This window comes from Cyclopterus lumpus, chromosome 1 (assembly GCF_009769545.1).
Source record: "Cyclopterus lumpus isolate fCycLum1 chromosome 1, fCycLum1.pri, whole genome shotgun sequence".
Taxonomy (NCBI): Eukaryota; Metazoa; Chordata; class Actinopteri; order Perciformes; family Cyclopteridae; genus Cyclopterus; species Cyclopterus lumpus.
In genome coordinates, this window is record NC_046966.1 from 6,845,218 (window position 1) to 6,867,903 (window position 22,686).

The 22,686-nt window shown below is 43.9% G+C and overlaps 2 protein-coding genes across 5 annotated transcripts; both read left to right on the top strand.

The window, feature by feature from the left end:
* Positions 1–1,744: 1,744 nt before the first annotated feature.
* Positions 1,745–8,065, top strand: si:dkey-45d16.4 (scaffold attachment factor B1). Of its 3 annotated transcripts, XM_034544918.1 has the most exons (8): positions 1,757–1,883; positions 2,672–2,794; positions 3,113–3,254; positions 3,362–3,470; positions 4,471–4,558; positions 5,666–5,740; positions 5,817–5,854; positions 7,062–8,056. In XM_034544918.1, exons 1-8 carry the CDS (start codon positions 1,847–1,849, stop codon positions 7,164–7,166), a joined length of 717 nt encoding a protein of 238 aa, XP_034400809.1. In that variant the 5' UTR covers positions 1,757–1,846; the 3' UTR covers positions 7,167–8,056. The 3 variants fall into 3 exon arrangements, with proteins under 3 accessions (XP_034400798.1, XP_034400809.1, XP_034400806.1); XM_034544907.1 differs by having other exon boundaries at positions 1,745–1,883; positions 5,666–5,854; positions 7,062–8,065; XM_034544915.1 differs by having other exon boundaries at positions 5,669–5,854.
* Positions 8,066–8,431: 366 nt separating this feature from the next.
* On the top strand, positions 8,432–21,500 carry LOC117731227 (phosphoribosyl pyrophosphate synthase-associated protein 1-like). 2 transcript variants are annotated; one of them, XM_034533434.1, is made up of 12 exons: positions 8,432–8,785; positions 8,918–9,095; positions 11,654–11,706; positions 11,851–11,917; positions 13,245–13,417; positions 13,894–14,009; positions 14,098–14,153; positions 14,297–14,454; positions 17,840–17,878; positions 19,447–19,517; positions 19,889–20,035; positions 21,070–21,500. In XM_034533434.1, exons 2-12 carry the CDS (start codon positions 8,932–8,934, stop codon positions 21,226–21,228), a joined length of 1,203 nt encoding a protein of 400 aa, XP_034389325.1. In that variant the 5' UTR covers positions 8,432–8,785; positions 8,918–8,931; the 3' UTR covers positions 21,229–21,500. The 2 variants fall into 2 exon arrangements, with proteins under 2 accessions (XP_034389325.1, XP_034389334.1); XM_034533443.1 differs by lacking the exon at positions 17,840–17,878 and having other exon boundaries at positions 8,433–9,095.
* The last annotated feature ends 1,186 nt before the right edge of the window (positions 21,501–22,686 follow it).

Genomic DNA, 22,686 nt, shown 5'->3' on the forward strand with positions numbered 1-22,686 from the left:
GCAAATATATAATACATAAAATAATGCTATAAAATGGGAGAGAAAATATCACAACAATGGGTCTCCCCGCACCCCCAACCCTGCTAAAGAGAGTGGAGAGGAGGACATTTTGGAGGTGTGTTGATCTCCTGTAGGGCGATCTGCTCTGAAGCTTTATCTGATCCTAGCAGGACCAGGACCAGAACCAGGACCAGGACTGTGTGTCCAGGCTGATCAACGACACACTGACATCCGAGCATCCTGCGTGACTGTTCTTATATCCGAGCACAGCCACAGGGATGATTACTGTACAATCCCCAGTTGATGATGATGGTGATGACATTCCATCTTTCATATGTTGTCTCTCTCTCTCTCTCCGGTCCAGGGGCTCCTCAATAAAAAGCAACCGGTAATGAGAGCGTGGGCAGTACTGGCACCTTTACTTTGAACACTGCCATGTTCCATTAGCTCCCTCCTAACGTCACCAATGACGGAGGAAATAAAGGTGATTTCCTCTCTCAAAACAACAACTCTGACTCAGTGCTGTCTGTCTCTCTGCTTCCTCCCTCCCTCCAAAAGCGTCCTCAAAATATTGCTCAACAGACAAAGGAATAATGCACTCCTGGTTTTGTCCCTTTCACTCATAGTTTGCTGCTAAATACAACTGAGTGTTAATTTGTTCATAGATCGCGTGGTTTTGGCTACCGACCTGAAATCTAAATGTCTTTAATGCAGTTTTTTCTTCTTCTTCTGACAAACTGTATATAAACCAATTAATATCGTAACATGTCACATATCAGCAGCAATGATCTGAACGTCTCATGAACAGCTGCAGGGGGAACGACCCAGTAGAGAAGAAGCACACTGTCCGGCACCAGACTTGTGGGCTTTCCATGATTCCACCCTCAAAAACAGAAGTTGAATGAAGAGATTATATTAATGATGTGCCAGAGATGAATGACTAAGGGAAGTGTGCGCCGGTTGATTTCAAAGTTGCTCTGAAGTCCACAGGGTATTTTTTTGTAGCACGGGGTGGGTGCAGAATCACCTTAGCAACAACAAGTAATGGCGCCACAGAAGTGAACGCTCTTCTTTTTCTCGCAAAGGACACATTAGTGATGTTACATAACAGCCAAGGAGGATAGAACTGAATGTTTTCTGATTTGGTAGCACGCAAGGATCAGTATCAGAGGGTATCAGCCAGTTACGGGAGAAAACGTACTTATTAATAATTAATATTGTATTCAATGTCTGCCAATGGATCCCCCTAAATGCTACACCCTTTTAATATTCAAAAGGTACAAAAGGAAATGGTTAACATTCTTCAATGTAATATGTTGGTTCACTGAATCCACTCATAAGGGATTTTAGTTTGTAAAGTGTACCGCACACTAATGCATGATTATTGTCATTGTGATTTTGAGCTACATAAAATAAAATGTCCTTGACTTGAAACCTGACGCCACATGTTCCCTGGATCTTGGCCGCTCCTCGGGATCTTGGTCCTGTCCACCCCCCCCCCTCTCTGTCTTTCAAATACACACATTAAATATGTGTTCATCTCTTGTATTGGTACATTGAACAATTTGGAAAGCATTGTAACTAATGCTCAGACACTCTGTTGATCCATCTGCAGTGAGACGCTGTTCTCATCGGGGTCATTGAACAGCGGCTCTCTGGCTCCACCTCGTGGCCACGCGGAGAAGGTGCAACCACAAGCGAAGCGCAGAGCCTCCGTTTCTTTTTGTTTTTTTTGCCAGATTGCGATTCTCCGCCAAGTTGAGCTACACGTCAGTAGGGGACCTGTACTGGTGACTGGACGTGTGCAGCGCGCGTCAGACGGTTCCCGGATGCACCGAACAGAAACATGGAACGGGTGCTGGTGGAAGTGCCGATCAACAACGGTGAGACACGCTACCACCTCCGCGTCTCACGCGCCCTTCCGATCACTTTATATTGACGACTCTCCCAAACCGCGTTAGGTTGCTTCTCTCGCGTCGTGCGCACACGCTCCTCCCCCATCCCCCTCCCCCCTCTGACGCGTGGTTCGGCATTGATCGCGCCGCTGTAGCCTCCGTGGGTGCTATCGGGGCTCCACGGGCCGTTCGTCTCGTGTCTGTGGATACGTGCGTGTAGCAGCCGGCTCCCTGCACATTAGATTCAACTTTAATGGCGCAGAGTCGGCCTACAAGTGCTGAGACACAGTAATGCACTTCAGCCTCTTGTCTTGTTTATTTTTTTATATATATATATATATATATATATATATATATATATATGTATATATATATATATGTGTGTATGGTAATAGCATGGTAATAGCATATAATAACACTTATTGTAAGTTGCTTTGGATAAAAGCGTCAGCTAAATGACATGTAATGTAATGTAATGTAACACGAGTAGACATGAGCTGACCCACTGACCCCCATGCTCGGCGCACACGATCAGTTTAATATCACTTGCAGTCTTATTCCAGGCACTGCCATGGTGTTGGTCCAGTGGTAACAGTGTTCTGTTGGTAACAAGTGATTTCACCACTAACTAATGCCCACATTGGTCATCTCTTAAGCTGATCATGATAATGTGGTTGTGGGATGTCGTTTATTTGTTCTCTTTTGAAGGAGGTCCAGACTGTCAGTGTGAACGATGGATTCCCTATTCATTATTCTGTTCTATCTCCACCATTTAGGTTTTTCCCTCGCTGGCCACTCCACGGCCCCACGGAAGCGCCAGGTGCGCTTTTCAGCGCGCCATGACATCATCCTGCTGCGGGAGGTTATCGGCCAGAACCCCTTTGCCTCCAAAGAGCCAGGTTGGTCCGGTTCTTACAGGGCCGATGCGCCTGAAAACACTCGGACACTTTTCAGATGCAGAGAGCTGCGTTTTCCACATGACACGTGAAAAACATATAGAGTGATATTTAACCCAGGAATACCTTTATATCTATCTAAAACTAAAATAGCAACTTACAATGTGTGACTCAAACAGTAACGTTTCCTTTTGAGTTGCCATTTAACAATCTTACAAGAAGAAATCCATAAAAGGGAAGACGTGGCGTGCTTTCAAGAAGAGACATATGAACGCATGTACACCTGTGTATTACATTGTGTGTGTGTGTGTGTGTCATCAGGGCGGATCTGGGCCCGTGTGGGGGAGATCATCACTGCAGCGCTCCAAGATGAAAGCTTTGAGGTGGATGCCAGGAGGTGTAGGGAGAGGACCATGCTGCTGCTGGACTACTACAAGAAACAAGACTTCCCAAGTCTGCGCAGGTTAGTTTAGTCAGCGGGAGCAAACTGTGCTGTTTCACGAGGAAATAACCGGATGCGCTCGGCCTCTCGCAGACAGTGTGACGTGTGTGTGCTTCTGGTGCGCTCAGATTTGGAACGGAGAGGTTGTACGCCCAAAAGGAAGACCTGCTCCACGAGGTGTTGGAGCTGGAGGCTGAGAAGGGGCTCCTGGCCAGCGGCGAGAGCACAAAGTACCAGGTGGGTGTCGTGTTAGGAGAGAGAAGGGAAGGTCAACTGAGGTGACGCCACCAGCACCAGAACCTCATCCTGAGAGGGGTGTTTTAGTGCCACTGGGCTGGTTTAGAGGGGAAGACTGAGCGAGTTATTTGCAGCTCATCACAGAGCTTCATGCTGCCATTTCTTTCTTTATTTTGTCAACAGCAGTACTTCTGAGATACAGACGTGTTATTGGCCAATTGAAGTCTATGATTCATCACAACTGAGAATACATCAATATTAACACCAAAGACTGTTTTATAGTCCAGTGTAGGGTCGGGCAAAACGGTATATTGGTATTTTAATTCAAGATACTTTATTGTTATATGCACAGATAACAGACAGTTACTGCGTACAATGAAAAACTTACTTTGCTCGTCTTCCTTCCAAAATTTAAGGCAAAAATATAATTTAAATTTAAATTAAGAATACAAAAACAGGTAAATGCTAATAGTATAAGAAAATATATACAAAAATAATTAGGCACAGAAATGTGAGAACAGTATTGTACAATCAGTTTCGCTGAGTGCGTTGTTGCAAATATTGCAAGTATACGAGTGACACAGCAGTCGTTCACAGTTCAGTAATGAGTGTTTGTGTGTGTGTGTGTGTGTGTGGGGGGGGGGGGGATTTGGGATATCGTCATATGGCCCTAGTGTCGTCTCCTTCTAGCTTTAGAGGATGCATTACAGTAAATTGAGGACCTTAAATCATGAATTCAATTACGGATGATTATTCATCAAAAATATAATTATTGTCACAATATCATTGTCGAGGTATTTGGTCCAAAAATATTGAGACATTTACTTTTCTCCTCATGCCCAGCCTTACATGTAGACCAGTGAATGAAAAGCCCCACTGTCAATGGTCTCGTCTATATTGACTGAGATGAGATACATTATACGACGTGTATTGCATTATATTATATGTATTGCATATATCGGTATTTATATATATAAAATCTTGTCCTCATCTTGGTTAGGAGGATGAACTGAGAAGGCGAGCCATGGAAGAACTAACTCTACCAGAACAGGACAAACCCAACATCACCGTCACACAAACCGCAGCAGGTACAAACTGATACCAAACACTAGACATGACGAGACTTGACAGTCACTTCAGCGTCAACAGTTAAAAGATTATTTACTCGTTATTGCCTCCGAGGTTATTATCTCAATCGTTTCATCTGGCTGACAGGGCAAATCACATTTAATCATGAGAATATGACTATGTTGATGTTGCATACATTCGGGCTGTGAGCCACTGGTGTCACAAATACTGCATCTCTGGACTTCGGCTCAGACCTGAGGGTGAAGTTACACTATAGTAGAAATAGGAGATTTGGAATTTGGGTTGCACAATAATTGAGCTAATAAACATATTTAAATGATATGAAAACGAATATCACGTGACGATTCACGTACACTGGGCATGCTGCTGCTGGTGTAAAAAGGAAGTAGATTGGTTGCTTAAATACAGAAAAAAAGTATTCTTTAATCATTAAATGTTGTGCTTCATACTTAAGAGTATACTCTTTCTATATAATCTTCCTCTATAAACTCGGATATAAATCTAAACATTTGTTTACTTGGTTACAAGGCTGCAGGTCTTGCTCTATTTCTCTCACACACATCAAATTTAGTTACAAAAGGAACACGGACAAATCCAAGTTTACGAGAGTATGGGTACAAAAAAATATGTCCCAACAGGGTTCCCCCTCAGTTTCACGGTGTCTGTTCTCACACTCGTAGCTCCGCCGGGTGGCTGAAGTCTCTGGAGAGCATTTACACTTCAGTTTGTTTACAGTTTCTATGTGAACTTCACAATAGTTTTGCAGAACAAAAATAAGCATTGAGAAGAGAAGGAAAGTCCTCCTCAATAGAGCCGATAATGCCGCTCGACACCCTGCTCGCAAATCTTGCTTTCTCATGCATGTGAACTCAAAAGATATGCGTTTTAACAAAAAGAAAATTAGGACCGCTGTGGGCTTGAAATGTAGAAGTCAACATGGGAGTGAGTGTTCCTTCTCAAAATACAGACTTTGGTGACGCATAGTCTAAATCCCTTAAACGTCTATTTCAAGTTCAAGCGCCTACAAGCAAGTCTTTGCCATTCCAAAGTGTCCTTCAGCAATTATTTTCAGAAATTGGCACATTGTTACATAATTACTGTCACAGCAGAACCAGAAGATGGCCGCGAAGATATGGTAGAGCTTTCAGCGGCGCCTACAGCCAAGAGGCCCTGCCAGTGTTGCTGCCAGACCTACTCTGAGATTCTCAGCTTCCTGGAGAAACGCTCGGAGGCGGAGCAACGGCTACGAGAGGAGGAGCTTGCCCTGCGCCGGGAGGAGCTTGAGATTCAAAGGAGTAAGAGAGTAATGTAGTGGGATTTTAAATTCAACCCTGGGTAATATGGATTGTACTTGTAATGCATGTCATTTTGCATATAATTGGCAGTTGTTACACCACTAACTTCAAAGTTCAAGGTTTTTTTATTTGCCATCTGTGCCTAGACCAGCAGTCCAGACACATCGGAATTATTTTTGCAGGGTTCTCCGAGTCAACAGAGGTACAAAACAAACACACTATAATAATAATAGAAATATGAAGAATGAAAAATATATTTAAAAAAAACACTGTACAAAAGACACTGTACATAGTGGTAAAGTGTATGCAGTATTTAGTATTTACAGTATTAAGTACAGGAACAGGTTATCAAAAATAAACATAAGAAAGGAAAGGAGAGTGCTAATAAGAGTAATAAGTAGGTAAGTAGTACATCCGTAGTAGTAAATTGTAGGCTAGTGCTGTACCTAGCTTGTAAAAAGAAAGGGGGAAGGGGACAGTTATATGGGGATATTGCACATGTTCAGATGTTGGTGGAAGGTTGTGTGGGGGTATTGCACTGATTGTGGTATTGCACATTTTTTTACACTTTCAAGGAGTAACTGTGTTAGTGCTGCCATTATTGCTAGTTTAGACTTCAGACCTACGCCTCAATGTCCAAATTATGTGCAGTGTGTGTATGTGTGTGTGTGTGTGTGTGTGTGTGTCCCAATTAAACAGCACTGAATTCAAAACAATGCACACCCATTGGCCTCGGGACACCTGCAGCTACGACTCCCAGGTGTAGTGTCAGGGGCATGTCGGGTAACACACACACACACACACACACACACACACACGCACACACACAGACAGACAGACAGACAGATCACCACAGACAGGAAAATGGCATCAAGTGTGATGTTGCACTAGTTGTTACACCACTAAAATGTGTCTGTGTAACCGCTAATACACTGGCTCTAAAAACAATATTTTCATCCATGACAAAATTCTCATGAAGTTTACATTAAAGTTAGTCTGATAATTATTCAGAAATTCCAGAGGTCTGGAACCAGGCTACACTAAAGTAAGTCAAGGAAATTCTTATTATTGTAAGAATTAATATTATTTATCCATGAAGTTACAAATGTCAACTAAAAGATCAAAGTTGTCTTCAAACTGTGACGCTGTCATCCTCCTCAAATGGCATTGAACTACAGATTTAATTTCCATTTCTCTTTCTTCACAGGTAAGATCACTCTGGAGAGGGAACGTCTGGGAGCTGAGAGAAAAGAAAGGGAAAGGAGATTTGAGCTGGAGAGCCAAGAGAGGCAGGTCATCTTGGACCTGCTAAAAGAAAAGGTGCTGAAAGGCTGAAGAGCTGCATCACCTGCATCTAATGCCATCTTCTAACCACTTTATGTGTGGCTGGTGCACAAAGCACCATAATACGACATGAACGTGCAGACAGTGTTTAAAAGCTGCAATTTGTGCATAAACCAGCTGGACATCGCTGACCCATGTAGATCCCAATAGACACTCCCTGACTTGTAATCCTCATGGCACGGTCTGCACGAGGATTTAAAAGCGCTGCAACTGCTGGAGTGTCCCCTCAGAGGTGGAATGCACCAAAGGGTGTGGTGCGTGCTGCTGTGTCTTAGGTGTGGCGGTCCCCCAAGCCGTTACTGGCAGACAGGATCACCCCGTTTTCACGAGTCCTGTTCACACTGTATTATTTTCTGCTGCCTGTATAAAACATATGGAGGAACAGCTAAGAAAAGCTTGTTTGTTCACACAGTTCACATCAAAGTTGTGGTGCAGCTCAAGTTTTTGAAAACTCTGTAGCGTTGCACAGTGATGACTTTGAACATGCTTTTTTAATTTGAAGACATTTTTGATTAAAGTAGAAGTAAAACTATATTTTACTGACTGTGAATCCACTGGTAGGCACTTTTTTTACTGCAAACAATACAAGCCATTTAGTGGCTGTCCACATTCTATAGATCATACAGAAACAACTTTTTTATTTGAACTTCAGTTTGCCGTGAAGGTAAAGTGAACGGACATTGGTTGCATAGACATGGAATGTATGACAGCAGCACCTTTTATTACGTGTTGCAGTTTTATTAGATGACAGTTGCTAATGGACCTCTGTATATTTTTCATTAAAAAATGCTATTTTTCTTCAAGTCCACATAAAATAGCCTATGATGTATACAATGAAAGCACCACGAATAATAAATAAATGACGTGAAAATAAAAAAGTAACGTGTGACACATTAGCGTTCTTGAACTTGTGGTTGCACGTGACTCCAGTTGGCATTACAGCATTATGTGGGTTAGAAATTGACACATTTATCTCACTCTTAGCGGCTGTACTCACAAAACAAAAGCATTGTCTAACTTCTCCAACTAACAATAGTTGACAGTTGGTATATTTAAACAAAACATACTTTCCAACAACCACCCGCCACATTTATTTCTCGGTCGTTTCGCCTTTAATTCGAGGTCACACGAATCCCAGGCACCGATTGGCCAAAGGCATGTCCGACACGCCCACTGATGTTTCGATCTGCTTTCCGATTGGTTCGTTTTTAAGTCACTCCGTCAGTGCAGCCACCCAATGAACATGCGCTCGTGGCGGGTTCTGCCTTGCTGCGACCGCGTTGCTACAAAGTTGACTGTCGCCACATTTGAACGCTAGCAGCGAAGTTTATAAGTTGTTGTGCTGTCGTTGGACGGGCGTCCATTTCCGTTCTTCTTCATGATAACACGAACCGGTGTTTGTGTTCTGGAGACGGGAAAGAGCCAGAGACCCGCGTAGAAACTCAGCTCTCCATCTGCTGTCGATTTACTGGTAGATCGGGTTTTTGTGTGTGTGGTGCTGGTCGTTGTGACCAGCGTTACATGTGGAGCGTGTGCGCGTGCTCGTTTTAGTTTACATACAGTGTGGCGTTGCACAGCTTCAGCAAGGTTTGTATTTTCTTCCAGAAACATGCGTCCACTTGGTGGAAGTCTAAACCACCCATAGTTTAGATTTCAGCGTAGATAGGGCTCTAACGGACGGTTTCTTTTTGGGGGGGGGGGTAAACGTAACCACATCAGGTTTCTGAAGCAATATGCCTATTAGGCGTTTCGGGGGTCACAGGTCTCTGGTCGCATACTCTCGAACTCCAAAGCCGGCGCACGTTTACGAGAAAATGAACGTCTCAAAGAGTGGCTACCGGGTCTTTTCCGCCAACTCCACCACCGCGTGCACCGAGCTGGCCAAGAAGATCACAGAGTAAGTGAGTTTTGACTGGCAAAAGTCACGATTGATGGTGTGTGTGTGTGTGTGTGTGTGTGTGTGTGTGTGTGTGTGTGTGTGTGTGTGTGTGTGTGTGTGTGTGTGTGTGTGTGTGTGTGTGTGTGTGTGTGTGTGTGTGTGTGTGTGTGTGTGTGTGTGTGTGTGTGTGTGTGTGTGTGTGTGTGTGTGTGTGTGTGTGTGTGTGTGTGTGTGTGTGTGACCCGACATGCCCCTGACACTACACCTGGGAGTCGTAGCTGCAGGTGTGCAGGTGACCCGAGGACAATGGGTGTGTATTGTTTTGAATTCAGTGCTGTTTAATTGGGACACGCACATAGTGTGGACATTGAGGCGTAAGTCTGAAGTCTAAACTAGCAGTAATGGCAGCACTAACATAGTTAGTGTCTGTACTAAGGTAAGAATAAACACTTTTGTTCTGCATGGGCGCTGCTGTTGTCATATTGCATAACAGTTGGGTTGTCTACATTTCTTTGTCCAACCCCTTAAACACATCACACTTTAGTCTCATCACAACAACTTCATAAACAGGTTTTTAGCATCTTCAGAACACTTGATCACATGACACTTTCACATGATGTAACAACTACTTTCTATGTAAGCACCTTTACAAGTTGATGTCCCTTGATGACCTCATTGCTATTACAGTGGCCTTGACATAATCACTCTTAACATTTATTTCCACGAATTTAATCCAATTGAATGTTTGCATGAAAAAACTTGAAACACTTTGAATCACTATTTCCCTTTTTTTTAAAGTATCATCCCAGTTTACCATTAGCAGCACCCTATGCACAACGCCACGTAGTGAAGATGAAAGATATGTTTTTTTGTCTTATGGGTGTTGGTGTGGGAAAATTAGAAAGACCCGTCAATGAGAATCCTTCTGATGAAAGGATGCTGCTCTGTCACGGGAGAAAAGCAGGGCTTGGCTAATGCAGCCAGGCGTCTTTTTAAGAGGCAATCATTCCTGTGGCGTTTTTTAAACTAGTGAAACCAGGAAGGATGTATCTGAATGATGTGAAAATAAAAACAGGAGGCCCAGTTTTTGCCGCTGCCATTTCGACATGTCACTGCAGGGTAAACACAGATGTCAATGATGGCATTTAATTATTTCTTGTTTAAGTGTGCCGGGTGCCCCTGTCTTTCTGTGTTCTTGATCGCTGCAATTCATTTTGATCAATTACTGATCAAGTTTGCTCTGCGATAACGTTCCAAAAAGAGCACATATGTTTGTATTGCTACTAAGAACACCGACCCAGATCTCTGCAAAAAACAATATCTTCTCTTGTTGGCCGACTGAAATCTGAGAGCAGCCATTTTTTTTTCTTTCCCCTCCCTGCAGACCTGTCAGACAGCCAAGCCGAGGTTGCATTGCTCGCACAGAGGGAAAAAGAGCTCACAGCTCTTTCTCAGTTTTCACTGTTTGGCAACGCATCATTCGTGAGATTATGTTGCCACTCTGGAGCCGAGTAGAGATTTTCTCACAGAGCAAAGGTTAAATTACAATGTGTGCACACGGAATATGGGAATGAATATTAACTGAGGAACATGTGGGGACTGGGCTGTGTGTAAATACCGCCCCTGAATTTAAGTCATCCTTATTTGTAAGACCCTCTAATTCAAAGCAATTCATACGAGAATACTTCAAGGACGTTCTATAACTGTTCTTTCTATTTGTCTGCTTAACTGCCCCATAGTCATCAGAAATTCATTCATCTGCGTTGTGCTTTTAAACTTCCATCAAGTTCATTCTCTATCATGACTTGGCACTGTTTGGGTTTTTATAATGAACAGGTTTGCGCCTGAGGCACAGCTGTGTTCATGAAGCCTGGGCTTGTTCAGAGATTGACTTCAAAGTTAATATCAACTCAAACTCTGTCTGTGCCAAGTTTTTGTATTATCTTTTTGAAGCCGTAAGAGATTTACAGTCCCATTGCATAACCACCACTGAACCTAACAACCTTAAATGCATAGGATTCCTTCATGGCTGCTGCATTGTCTCTAAATCCCTCCTACTGATAAGTGACCCGCGCAGCCACAGGAGTGAAGTCGGTATGTCTTAGCTATCAGTTTGATAAGTTACCCAACTATTTTTGTTGTTGTTGTTAATTGATTCATTAGTCTGCCCATTTCTATTTATCTATTTGTTAATAAATGTATTATTTGGTAAATTAAATGTTTTAAAAAAGTCTCTTTCCAAGTTGATGTCTTCAAATGTCTTGTTTCGTTCAAAAGCCCCAATATGCAATAATAAGAACCAGAGCGGAGCAGCAGATCCTCACGTCTCAGAAGCTGCAGCCCAATAATGTTTGGTGCCTTTGCTGGAAATTTAGATTACCAAAATAGTTGTGGGTTATTCTTTTCTTTTTTCTTCTTCGAGTATTAGGCCTTTTGTGGTTTGGTTGATACATTAAGCTGCTGGTCACAATAGTAAAAACTAATGGATTAGTCGACACTAGAACACACACTTCAATTAATGGTACACAATAATGTTTTTGTCTTTAACACCCTGTGGCCTGTTTTTGCTTCCACAGACGCTTGGGGGTGGAGTTGGGCAAGTCGTTGGTTCATCAAGAGTCAAATGGAGGTAAGCCTGAAAAAGATCCTAATTTTCATAGTGGACTTCTTTAGATTAATGAGCTTGTGTCGTCTCACTTGACTTTGCACTTGAACCCACAATGTGTGTTTGTTTTTTGTGGGGGGGGGTTCTGTCTTTTTTTTTCGTTTTCAGAGACTCGAGTGGACGTGAAAGAGTCCGTCCGTGGACAAGACATCTTCATCATTCAGACCATTCCCAGGTTAGAAGGATGCCCTTGATGCCTTAATGTTCTGTATCAACAAAGAATCGTATCACTCTGTGTTCATACAATGAACCCTCCGGCAATCGTCAACCATCTCTGAACTTCCACTGAGCTGTTTCAGCCTCTTCTCCAGCCCATAAGTTTTAATATTCTTTGTTTCCAGCAGCAGCAGCATGGTCACACTTAGTCTGGCATGAAATAACAGGCCGACCAAATTAACAACTTAAGACCTAGATATCTTTCTTGGGAGTTAGTTAACTAGGACAATGGTCAGCATCTGCCACCACGTAACCAACAAAAGCAGCGTTTAATGTCTTTCCTAATTACCGCACTATATTTACAAATGAAAATCCCATTCCCCAATGGCAGTCGCATACAAGACCTATTTCACTTCCAAACTCTGCATCCCCCTGTGGTTGTACATGGTTTAAGCATTAACGGATGACAAATGGCATTACATATGATTGTATTCACATGAGTAAGAGCGTGCAACAAAATAGTGTTTGTAAAATCTATCTTTGCCATCAAACTCTCAGTAGCGATGCCAGTAAACAATCTTAATGCCAGTGTTTTTGGCATTACTGTGCAATCGCTTTGTGACTGTCGTAAGTTTCCACACTTACTGTAAAGCCACACTTACTGTGTCCCGTTCACTTCTGCCAGGGGAGCCCTCTGTTGGTCCTTGTTAATAAGTTATCTGAAAGGTAACCAGAGGCCACAGGAGGGGACATCACATTGTGAGATCTCTGATTTCAACGAGCTGCCCAGGCCAAAGTGGAGACGTACTGTCAACTGTTACACCGGCAGCGCTTCACCTTTCTGAAGTAGTGAAACTATCCTCTTCATCAACATAGCAGATGTGGTGCTCTGTCAGAATCTCACCACAGATTGAGTTTTTGTCCCATGAGCAAGTATTTTCTTACCTGCATGTGGTTTTTGTTCTTGAAAATAACTTTAGAATTAGGTCATGTCTATGGACTGCAGGTGTGTTTATTTTGTTACAACCTTAATCGTATGACAGCAGCCAGTAACGTCAAGGTTATTTTAGGCTTAGGGCTTAGTGGAAAGGCTGGTTAAGGAGGCGTCTAATAACAGGCTGTGTAAAACAATGTCAATAAAAACAGGTTGGATAACCTCCAACCGTGTTGACTGTATTGACAGTGGTTTAATGGATGATAGCCATGTTAACAAACATGAAGCAGCTGACTCATCAATGCCAATCCTCATATTATTCTATGTTTGTATCGTCTTTGTGGTCAACCGTTGGCTCAGACCAATCACGATGCCTTTTGTGAAGTCTAATGTTGTTCAATGTGTTTCTCAGTGATGTCAACACGGCCATCATGGAGCTTCTGGTTATGGCCTACGCCCTGAAGACGTCCTGTGCTAAGAACATCATCGGGGTCATTCCCTACTTTCCTTACAGCAAGCAGTGCAAGATGAGAAAGAGAGGATCCATTGTCTGCAAGCTGCTAGCATCCATGTTGGCTAAAGCCGGTATGGACTATGTTTTGTTATTTCCTCCGGCCGTTATGTAGTTTTAAAGTCAGGAAAACCGACCTGTATCACATCGTCCTCTAGCGTTACGCCATTTATGAAAATGATGTGGGCGTGACGACTCATCGAACAAGTTGGACCTGTGGTCTGTTCCAGTCTGTTGATGGGCAGATAGATCCCTATCGTTTTCTATCTGTAACCAGTCTGTGCAAGCTTTTGGCTGCCGTCCATGTTTGTTTTGGCACAAAAAACAAGTGACAACATTTCGGCAGGATTTGCAGGGTCGTCTACCACCGTGTGTGTGTGCGTGTGTGTGTGCGTGTGTGTGTGTGTGTGTGTGTGTGTGTGTGTGTGCTCTCTGCGTGGTTTGTCTGGGTTTCAGCTAGTCTTCAGGCTTAACGTGTACTTGTCATCTTAGGGTTGGGCCATATTTAAATTCCCCTGCTGACCATGCATGTATGTCTTTGGCGTTTTAGGGATAACTCACATCATCACCATGGACCTCCATCAGAAAGAAATCCAGGGCTTCTTCAGCTTCCCTGTTGACAACCTGAGAGCTTCCCCCTTCCTCATCCAGTACATCCAGGAAGAGGTAAGGCAGAGCCACAGCAGTGATGGTATCCAGCTGGACATCAAATAATGAGTTTTGGAACCAATGTATGTTGTTCTTTGTTACTCAGATCCCAGACTACAGGAATGCCATAATTGTTGCAAAGTCCCCTTCAGCTGCCAAGAGGTAACAAGAAAGCCTTATGTTTCCTGTTTTCGCATCACATTATGATAGTTTGTATCTTTACATATAACCACTTTGCCTTTGTAGGCGTGTTGAAGCTTCTGTGCAAACATCACCACTTTTCTTTTTTTGTGGTCCCGTGTCAGAGCCCAGTCCTACGCTGAGAGGCTGCGACTCGGGCTGGCAGTGATGCACGGGGAGGCCCATCATTCAGAGCTGGACATGGTCGATGGACGGCAATCTCCCCCGTTCTCTCCCCCCTCTACCCGCACCACCCAAGGACACACCGGCCTGGAGCTGCCATGTAAGACACCCAACACAGCTTTGTGACTGATTCTGTTATGCTGGTTGTATGGAAACAAACTTGTTCCACATATTTCTCAGCGCCTGCTCTTCTTGGCCCGGTGCCTGGTGAAAACACCACCAATGTGCCGTGGGTGTTTCCTCATATCTTTTTTTGTCTTATTGTTCCACGCTTGGCAAAGAGAGCCGTGTTGTTAAACAACAGTGACGGGGAGAACCTCCAGTCGCTCATCATTCATTGTTCAACGACAGTTCAAGGATGAGTGCAAGTTGAAGTGTTTTCTGGTCAATCACAACCAGTTTTTTGTTCATTTATAACTGCATTATCAGCTGGGATCCTATTAATTGTTAATGCAATGTTTCCACTGCAGACGGTAAACTTTCCTTCCTCCGGCTTCTTGGCCAAATAAAGAAAAACTCCTGACCGGTTCTGCGCTTTTGTCGGGCGACGTGGAGAGCACACTTTCCAACAGGAGAGATTAGAGTGCTGGACTTTTGAGTCGTGTGTTTATCGGACTGTGAGAGGCACATTGACATTACATTACATTACACGTCATTTAGCTGACGCTTTTATCCAAAGCGACTTACAATAAGTGCATTAAACCGTGAGTCCAAACTCAGAACAACAAGAATCAAGCAAGTACAATTTCTTCAATAAAGTCAAACTACAAAGTACTATCCGTAAGTGCCATTTAAGTGCTACTAAAGTGCTATCGGTAAGGGACATTTAAGTGCTACTACGGCATTTAAGTGCTACCTATTCAAGGTATAGTCGAAAAAGATGTGTTTTTAGTTTGCGACGGAAGATGTAGAGACTTTCTGCTGTCCTGATGTCAATGGGGAGCTCGTTCCACCAATGAGGAGCCAGCACAGCAAACAGTCGTGATTTAGCTCGAAGTGAAGGAGCTACAAGCAGATTGGCAGAAGCCGAGCGAAGTGAACGAGCTGGGGTGTACGGTTTGACCATGTCCTGGATGTAGACCGGACCCGATCTGTTCGCAGCACGGTGCGCAAGTACCAGTGTTTTGAAGCGGATGCGGGCGGCCACCGGTAACCAGTGAAGGTCGCGGAGGAGCGGAGTAGTGTGGGTAAATTTCGGTCGGTTGAAGACCAGTCGAGCAGCTGCATTCTGGATGAGCTGTAGAGGTCGAATGGCATTAGCAGGAAGACCTGCCAAGAGGGAGTTGCAATAGTCCAGCCGTGAGATGACCAGAGCCTGGACCAGAACCTGTGCCGCCTTCTGAGTGAGAAGGGGTCGGATTCTCCTGATGTTGTACAGCATGTACCTACAGGAGCGTGTTGTTGTGGTAATGTTGGCAGTCAGGGAGAGTTGACTGTCGAGCGTCACTCCGAGGTTCCTGGCAGTCGGAGTCGGAACCAGCACTGAGTCGTTGAAGTTAATAGATAGGTCGTGGGTGGGAGAGCCTTTTCCTGGAAGGAGGAGAAGTTCAGTCTTGTCCGGGTTAATTTTCAGGTGGTGAGCGGACATCCACTGAGAGATGTCGGTCAGACAGGCAGAGATTCGTGCTGCTACCCGTGCTTCAGATTGGGGAAACGAGAGGATCAGTTGGGTGTCGTCAGCATAGCTGTGGTAGGTGAAGCCATGCGAGCGAATGACAGAGCCAAGAGAGTTGGTGTACAGAGAGAAGAGAAGAGGACCAAGGACTGAACCTTGAGGGACCCCGGTAGTCAGAGGACAAGGCTCAGACACAGATCCTCTCCAGGTTACCCGGTAAGAGCGGTCGGTGAGATAGGATGAGAAGAGTGAGAGCGCGGTGCCTGAGATACCCAGGTCCTGGAGGGAGGACAAGAGGATCTGGTGGTTCACTGTGTCAAAGGCAGCGGAAAGGTCTAGAAGGATGAGGACAGAGGAGAGAGAGGCTGCTCTAGCACTGTGAAGCTGCTCAGAGACAGCAAGGAGGGCAGTCTCTGTTGAGTGGCCTGTCTTGAATCCAGACTGGTGGGGGTCTAGAAGGTTGTTACAGTGAAGAAAGGAGGAGACTTGGTTAAAGATAGCTCGCTCTAGAGTTTTGGAGAGGAAGGGAAGGAGAGAGACAGGTCTGTAGTTGTTGACTTCAGATGGGTCGAGAGTGGGTTTCTTCAGGAGAGGGTTGACTCTTGCCTCCTTCAGAGAGTTGGGGAAACAGCCGGTTGAGAGGGAGGTGTTTATAAGATGGGTGAGAAAGGGAAGAAGGTCAGGAGCAATGGACTGGAGAAGGTGAGAAGGGATGGGGTCAAGGGGGCAGGTGGTTGGGCGGGCAGAGGTTACTAAGGTAAGAACTTGATTGGGAGACAGGGGGATAAAAGAGGAAAACAAGGGGGAAGAAGGTGAAGTTACTGGAGGTGTAGTTGAGGAAGATGGATTAGTAAATGAAGAGCGTATGTCGTCTATCTTTTTTGTAAAGTAGTCAACAAAGTGGCTTGGTAGAAGGGTGGAGGGAGGGGGGGGAACAGGGGGGTCAAGGAGGTTGGAAAAAATTGAGAAGAGCTTTTTAGGGTTAGATGAAGAGGATTCGATTCTGGATTGATATAACAAACTTTTGGCTGCAGTGATGGACGCAGAGAAGGAGGAGAGAAGAGATTGATAGGCAAGCAGGTCACTGGCGTGTTTGGATTTACGCCATTTCCTTTCCGCTGCTCGCATTGTGGCTCTCTCGGCGCGCACCGGTTCGGACAGCCACGGAGCCGGAGAGGACTTGCGGACCTTTCGAGTCGTAAGAGGACAGAGAGAATCAAGAGAGGACGACAGCGTAGAGAGAAGAGTGTCAGTGGCGAAGTTAGGCTGCATAAGTGCGAAGGAATCGGTTGAGGGGAGGGCTGACAGAACAGAGGAGGCCAGAGAGGACGGTGAGAGGGTACGGATGTTGCGACGGACAGGTGCAGAGTCCGTTGTGGGAGGGTTGTCAGTTCCAAAGAGTGGGAGAGAGTAAGAGATGAAGAAATGGTCAGAAACATGAAGTGGAGTTACAGTGAGGTTTGCTGTAGAGCAGTTTCTGGTGAAAATATAGTCAAGGTGGTTGCCAGCTTTGTGAGTAGGAGGGGAAGGACTGAGAGAGAGAGCAAAGGAAGACAGTAAGAGTAGCAGGTCACATGATTTCTCATGCGCCTCGTCTGTCTGTAGCCACAGAAACCATAAGCCAAAGTTGAGTTCCCAGATGTGTCTCTCTCTTGTCTCTCTCTCTCATATTCATTCATGGTACAGAAGGTCTGATTAACCCCAAACACAGCTGCCCGTCCTCTGTAAACAGATGTAAGAGTTTTGTTTTGGATATCACTTATGTGCTCTGTAATGGTTTGTCCACTGTATGTCTAATTGTGCAATCTCCCATGCTATCCACCCACCCCCCCCCACCCCCACCCTACCACCTCCTATTTCCACCACGCAGGCAGCAGACGTGCTCCATTTCCTGGGATAGAGCTCCCAAGTATGATCATAACGCTTGAATCCATTTTGCGCTGCGGTTTGACGCCTTCCTGCATGGAATGAGTTACTGAGGGCTTCCACTTCACATCTGAACATTCAATAAATAATCCTGAACACTTGTGTGATCAAGTTTAGGCAGCGATGAAGGATTATGTCGTTGTTATGCTGCTGACTTTGCAGCACATCATGCTAGCCTCATCGTTACATTTTGAACTGCTGCCATACAACAGACACCTAGACTCTAAATATCGTATACCACCATCCGATTAACGGATGTCTCCCCAGTGCAGCAAAACCGTGTGAGCCCATTTAATTTGTGGCCTCTTCTGCAACCAAATGAAAGCTGATGTCATCCTTACTGATGTAAGGCGTTTCACACACTGACCCCAGCTTACTGCTGAGGTTTAAAAGGAATCTACACATCACCTGTTTAACAATAGAAATGCAATATTTTTGATTGAACCCATCATTCGAGTTTACATCTGGGTCAAATGCGACTTTCTACAAAGATATTAGTGTGTGTATGTGTATATATATATATATATATATATATATATATATATATATATATATATATATATATATATATATATATATATATATACACATATACACATATACATTTTTTACTATAGGAAAAAGCGGAGACATACACCAGTATGTCATTGAATATGTTTAATGAACCCACCTCCTAGATTTAGCTTATGGAATTGCATATAACTTGGCACACTGAACTGGCGATTTTATGAATGACTTGATATGAACCTAATGATGTCAAGTGGTGGATGTTTTCTTCTGTTTTGGCATCTTTCTGCTTGATCTGCTTGATTCGAGTTTCTTGGCTTCTTTTTCAACCCGATAACCATTAGAAAAGTTTTGAGGTTTTTTTTTGCACAGATGCCTTGCTGGATGGTCTTGTGGTGGATTTGGGAAGTGACCTCTGAATGAGCCTTGCTGCTGTTTGGAAGAAGTTTTTTGACATGTTCAGTGGTGTGGTCAGATGTGGTGGGTTCTAGACCTGGATCGATTACTTCCCCAAATTAATCCCAAATCTGAATAAATTCATTTTAATGCCAGTCTGGGTTAAGATAATTCAAATTGTGGAGCTTCGATAAGCTTCAAGATGAATTATTTTTGGAACATCCCAATTTTTTTTTTTTATTAGATTACAAATAATAATCGATCCTGGTCTGTGGTTCCTAAAAGAGGCTCTGCTCCGCAGCCACTCGCCCATCTTCCGCTGAACTAAAAGCATCCACATGCAGTTGCACCATGTAAACCCAACTCAAATCTTGGTCTGGATTCCGTACAAATTTCTCCCACAGATGATTTGGTGTCAGTAGTCTGCAATATTCTGCAGTTATTGGATCGTGCCGTGGTAGATGGAAGCTTGCTGGGTAGAGCGGTCTTGCATGTGATGTTTGCAGGTTTTTAATCCAGTCCCGTCTCACCATATCCACCCTTAAGTTCACCTCACACCGAGGAGCCGTTCCTGGATGGGGTTGGAGGACGGAGCCCTCCGTCTTCTTTAGGAAATAAACATTCTTTCACCTCTTCCGTGTTTTTCAGTAATGATGGCAAAGGAGAAGCCCCCCATCACTGTCGTGGGAGATGTAGGCGGCAGGATCGCCATCATTGTTGTAAGAGTGCAAACCTTTATGTGACTTTAAAACTATTTAGTAGTTCATTCCTCATTTTGAAACGGGAACATTTGAATTGGAGTGATGCAGTGTGAGGAATTGTTTAAATGTTTTGGAAGTCCAAAGTCAAAGTGGGGGAGTTGTTAAAATGCAAGTTTGTGTGACATATTTAGTAATTTCTGTGGCATTTCTTCTGCGAGTTAATTGCTGATTATCATAAGTGCAGTATTTTTGGTGATTTTATACATTTTGTTGCAGGTTAGTCATGTCACCTCCCAAAAAAAGTCCCCCTTAGACATGTTGGATCCTTCCATCAATCTAAATATATTTTCTTTTCTCTTTGATGCCTAACCCCGTGGCCACTTCCTCAGGATGACATCATCGATAATGTGGAGGACTTTGTTGCAGCAGCAGAAATCCTGAAGGAGAGAGGAGCCTACAAGATCTACATCATGGCTACACACGGCCTGCTGTCTGCAGATGCGCCAAGATTAATAGAGGAGTCTGCCATCGATGAGGTAAAATTCACGAGTGGTTCTCGTCACGAGTTAAAAAGGTTGACTTGCATCTACATTCAGTAAGCTGATCTAATACATGTTTTGTATATTCAATGTAATCCAATCTAGTACAAATAAATACTGTGGATCCACTTGTTGCCCCCCTCACACCTGTAAATACTTTTAACTAGTTTGTGTATATTGATTGTTCTTTCTTAAACAAAGCGTGGTCCAGGTTTTGCCACGTATCCCTCCCATATTTATTTATTTATGCTCTAATTGTGAGACCTTTCATATGTTGATGGTCATCTAGTGCCTTGATGAATGCTTCGGGGCCGTTTTGATGCGAAAGGAAAGATCACATCACTCGTAATGCAAACCTGATGACGGACACACTTGGACTTGAAGGGCTCTATCTGAGCAGATGTAATTGCACCCATGGTTGGTCTTAACATAAGGAGTGGTCAGGCGCATGGCTATCTTGAGGCAGAAGAAAGCGTTTCCGCCGTAGACAAACAAACCTGGTCTAAAGTATTTTCCTTTTTCTTACAGTAAAATGCGCTTACATAGACGGATATTTTGTGTGACAAAACAAAATTGCATTCTGGGGAACTCTAATGTATCAATCTAGGCCGGAAGTGTTTATTTATGCAGGAGAACACAAACGCCTCTGTCACACACTCGGGAGGCTTTATGGGATTTTTTTCCCCTGAATTCAGCCTCCCATCAAACGTAGTGTGAGGAATGGCTTTAATTATTCTGGAATCCTATGTCATGACAACGAGGTTTAGATATTAAGTAAATAACTCGAACAGTTGGGTTTATTTCTATGCAGTTATGTACATAGCATTTGCATGTGTTTGTAATGCCACCACTATTCCCAGGGTACGTACCGCCTCAAGCAGCCCAGCTAATCAAACACACATGTTTAGAGTTGTATAAAGTCAAGATCAGAAGCAGACTCGTAGTTTGTTGTTGTTCCGGTCTCTTCTAGCTTGAGAGTTTGAACTAAGGGTTGACACAAATGCACTAAGGCTGTTGTATTGCGCCTCCAGGTGGTGGTGACCAACACTGTACCTCATGAGGTGCAGAAGCTTCAGTGTCCAAAAATCAAAACTGTGGATGTCAGTATGATCCTGGCGGAGGCCATCCGGCGGATCCACAATGGAGAGTCCATGGCCTATCTGTTCCGCAACATTGCTGTCGACGACTGAGGCGACACACGCACACGCACACACACACCAAGAATCCTGTTTGTTTTGCTGATAAACATGTCAAGAGATTGGCTATATTCCCTGCATGGGACATATGAAGCAACTCAAATGCAGCTTTGTTCCACCGATTATGCATAATGGGACTGTACACGCTGTTTCACTCCACTAATACTCTACGTGCTTCCTACCATCTTAAAAACATACGTGGCACAACACAATGTATCAGTACGCTGCAGAATTTGGCAAATAAAACAATTCATCTTTGGTGAATACATTTCTGTCATTTTTCTCCCCCATGCAAATGTTAAGCGACACGCACCTTTTGAATGTGCATGAATAACTGTATGAATTTGGTGGCATTAGTATAGGTTGTATTTTGCATTGGAAGTGTGGAGACGTTCCTGGAACTGCCAGACGTGGGCGGTCCATAGGTGCCGCACCTGAAAACTTAACTTTCAGAAGCGGTTTCAGTCACAGCTCGGGCTGCTTGCTTCATGAAGCATGGCATTTCAAACTGTAGATGTCACCTTCGGTTGGATGAAAATGCTCATCATAAAGCATGAGCCAAAGGAGCTCTGCATTGCACAAGGTGTTATGTCATTTTACGGTCGCCGTGTGTTACACAAGCACTCGTAAGGAAATGCAGTACGGCGTTGGACGTTTTGGCGGATTGCTGGCAGGGTTCCATGATTTGATGGTAGCCTTGATTTATTCATTTTTAAAATAAATTCTGCTTATCTGTGTGAGGGACATTATCTAACAAAAGGTAAATAAATCAATTTTCCTTCCTGAACTAGTTGCATAGCAGATACAAATGTAGCGTTTGATGCACAAAAAGGTGACCAATGATGACCAATTTCCGTGGGTTTAAAGTATATAATTACGGTCAACCTATTAAATTACAATTTGGGTAATGACAATTTCCAAATATAACTGCTGACTGCAATACAACAAATTAGAGAGACATTCATTACTTTTCTTCATGGTTTGATTGTGTGACTTAGTCTCTCTCACATGACATGAGAACCAGAGTAAAAATAGACGACAATAGATGTGACATCGTTTTACTCTTCTGGAGAGGCAGAAGAAGACGAAGAAGAAGAAAAAAAGCCTTCCTACTTTGCTGACATTTCAACACACACTGACTAATGACCTCGCTGTGTTCTGCCCAGGACCCTGAACTTGTTCTAAACGCCTCAGAGTTGCTGTAATCTGCTGAGGAGCTTTGACCAAGTCCAGGGGCGAAGACATCTGTATGAACGGCTTCCCTCAGTGCGGCCCAACTCTGACCACTGAGCGCTAAGGCAAGCAATACTAACATACAGGTAGTGCCCGTGAAACGGAGGTCCAGAAATCCTCAAATATCCACCGGAGGCACAAATTCAAGAGGAGCTCCTCGTGACGGAATGACCAAATCCTCACACCTGCATGACTGAAGCTTCTCGGCCGCCTTCCCGT

Coding starts and splice junctions, on each gene's coding strand:
- si:dkey-45d16.4 (XM_034544907.1), top strand. CDS start 1,847: ATGGAACGGGTGCTGGTGGAAGTGCCGATCAACAACG. Junction 2,795..3,112: donor CTTTGCCTCCAAAGAGCCAG/GTTGGTCCGGTT, acceptor GTGTGTCATCAG/GGCGGATCTGGGCCCGTGTG. Junction 5,855..7,061: donor GGAGCTTGAGATTCAAAGGA/GTAAGAGAGTAA, acceptor CTTTCTTCACAG/GTAAGATCACTCTGGAGAGG.
- LOC117731227 (XM_034533434.1), top strand. CDS start 8,932: ATGCCTATTAGGCGTTTCGGGGGTCACAGGTCTCTGGTCGCATACTCT. Junction 13,418..13,893: donor ATCCATGTTGGCTAAAGCCG/GTATGGACTATG, acceptor TTGGCGTTTTAG/GGATAACTCACATCATCACC. Junction 14,455..17,839: donor CACCGGCCTGGAGCTGCCAT/GTAAGACACCCA, acceptor TCCACCACGCAG/GCAGCAGACGTGCTCCATTT.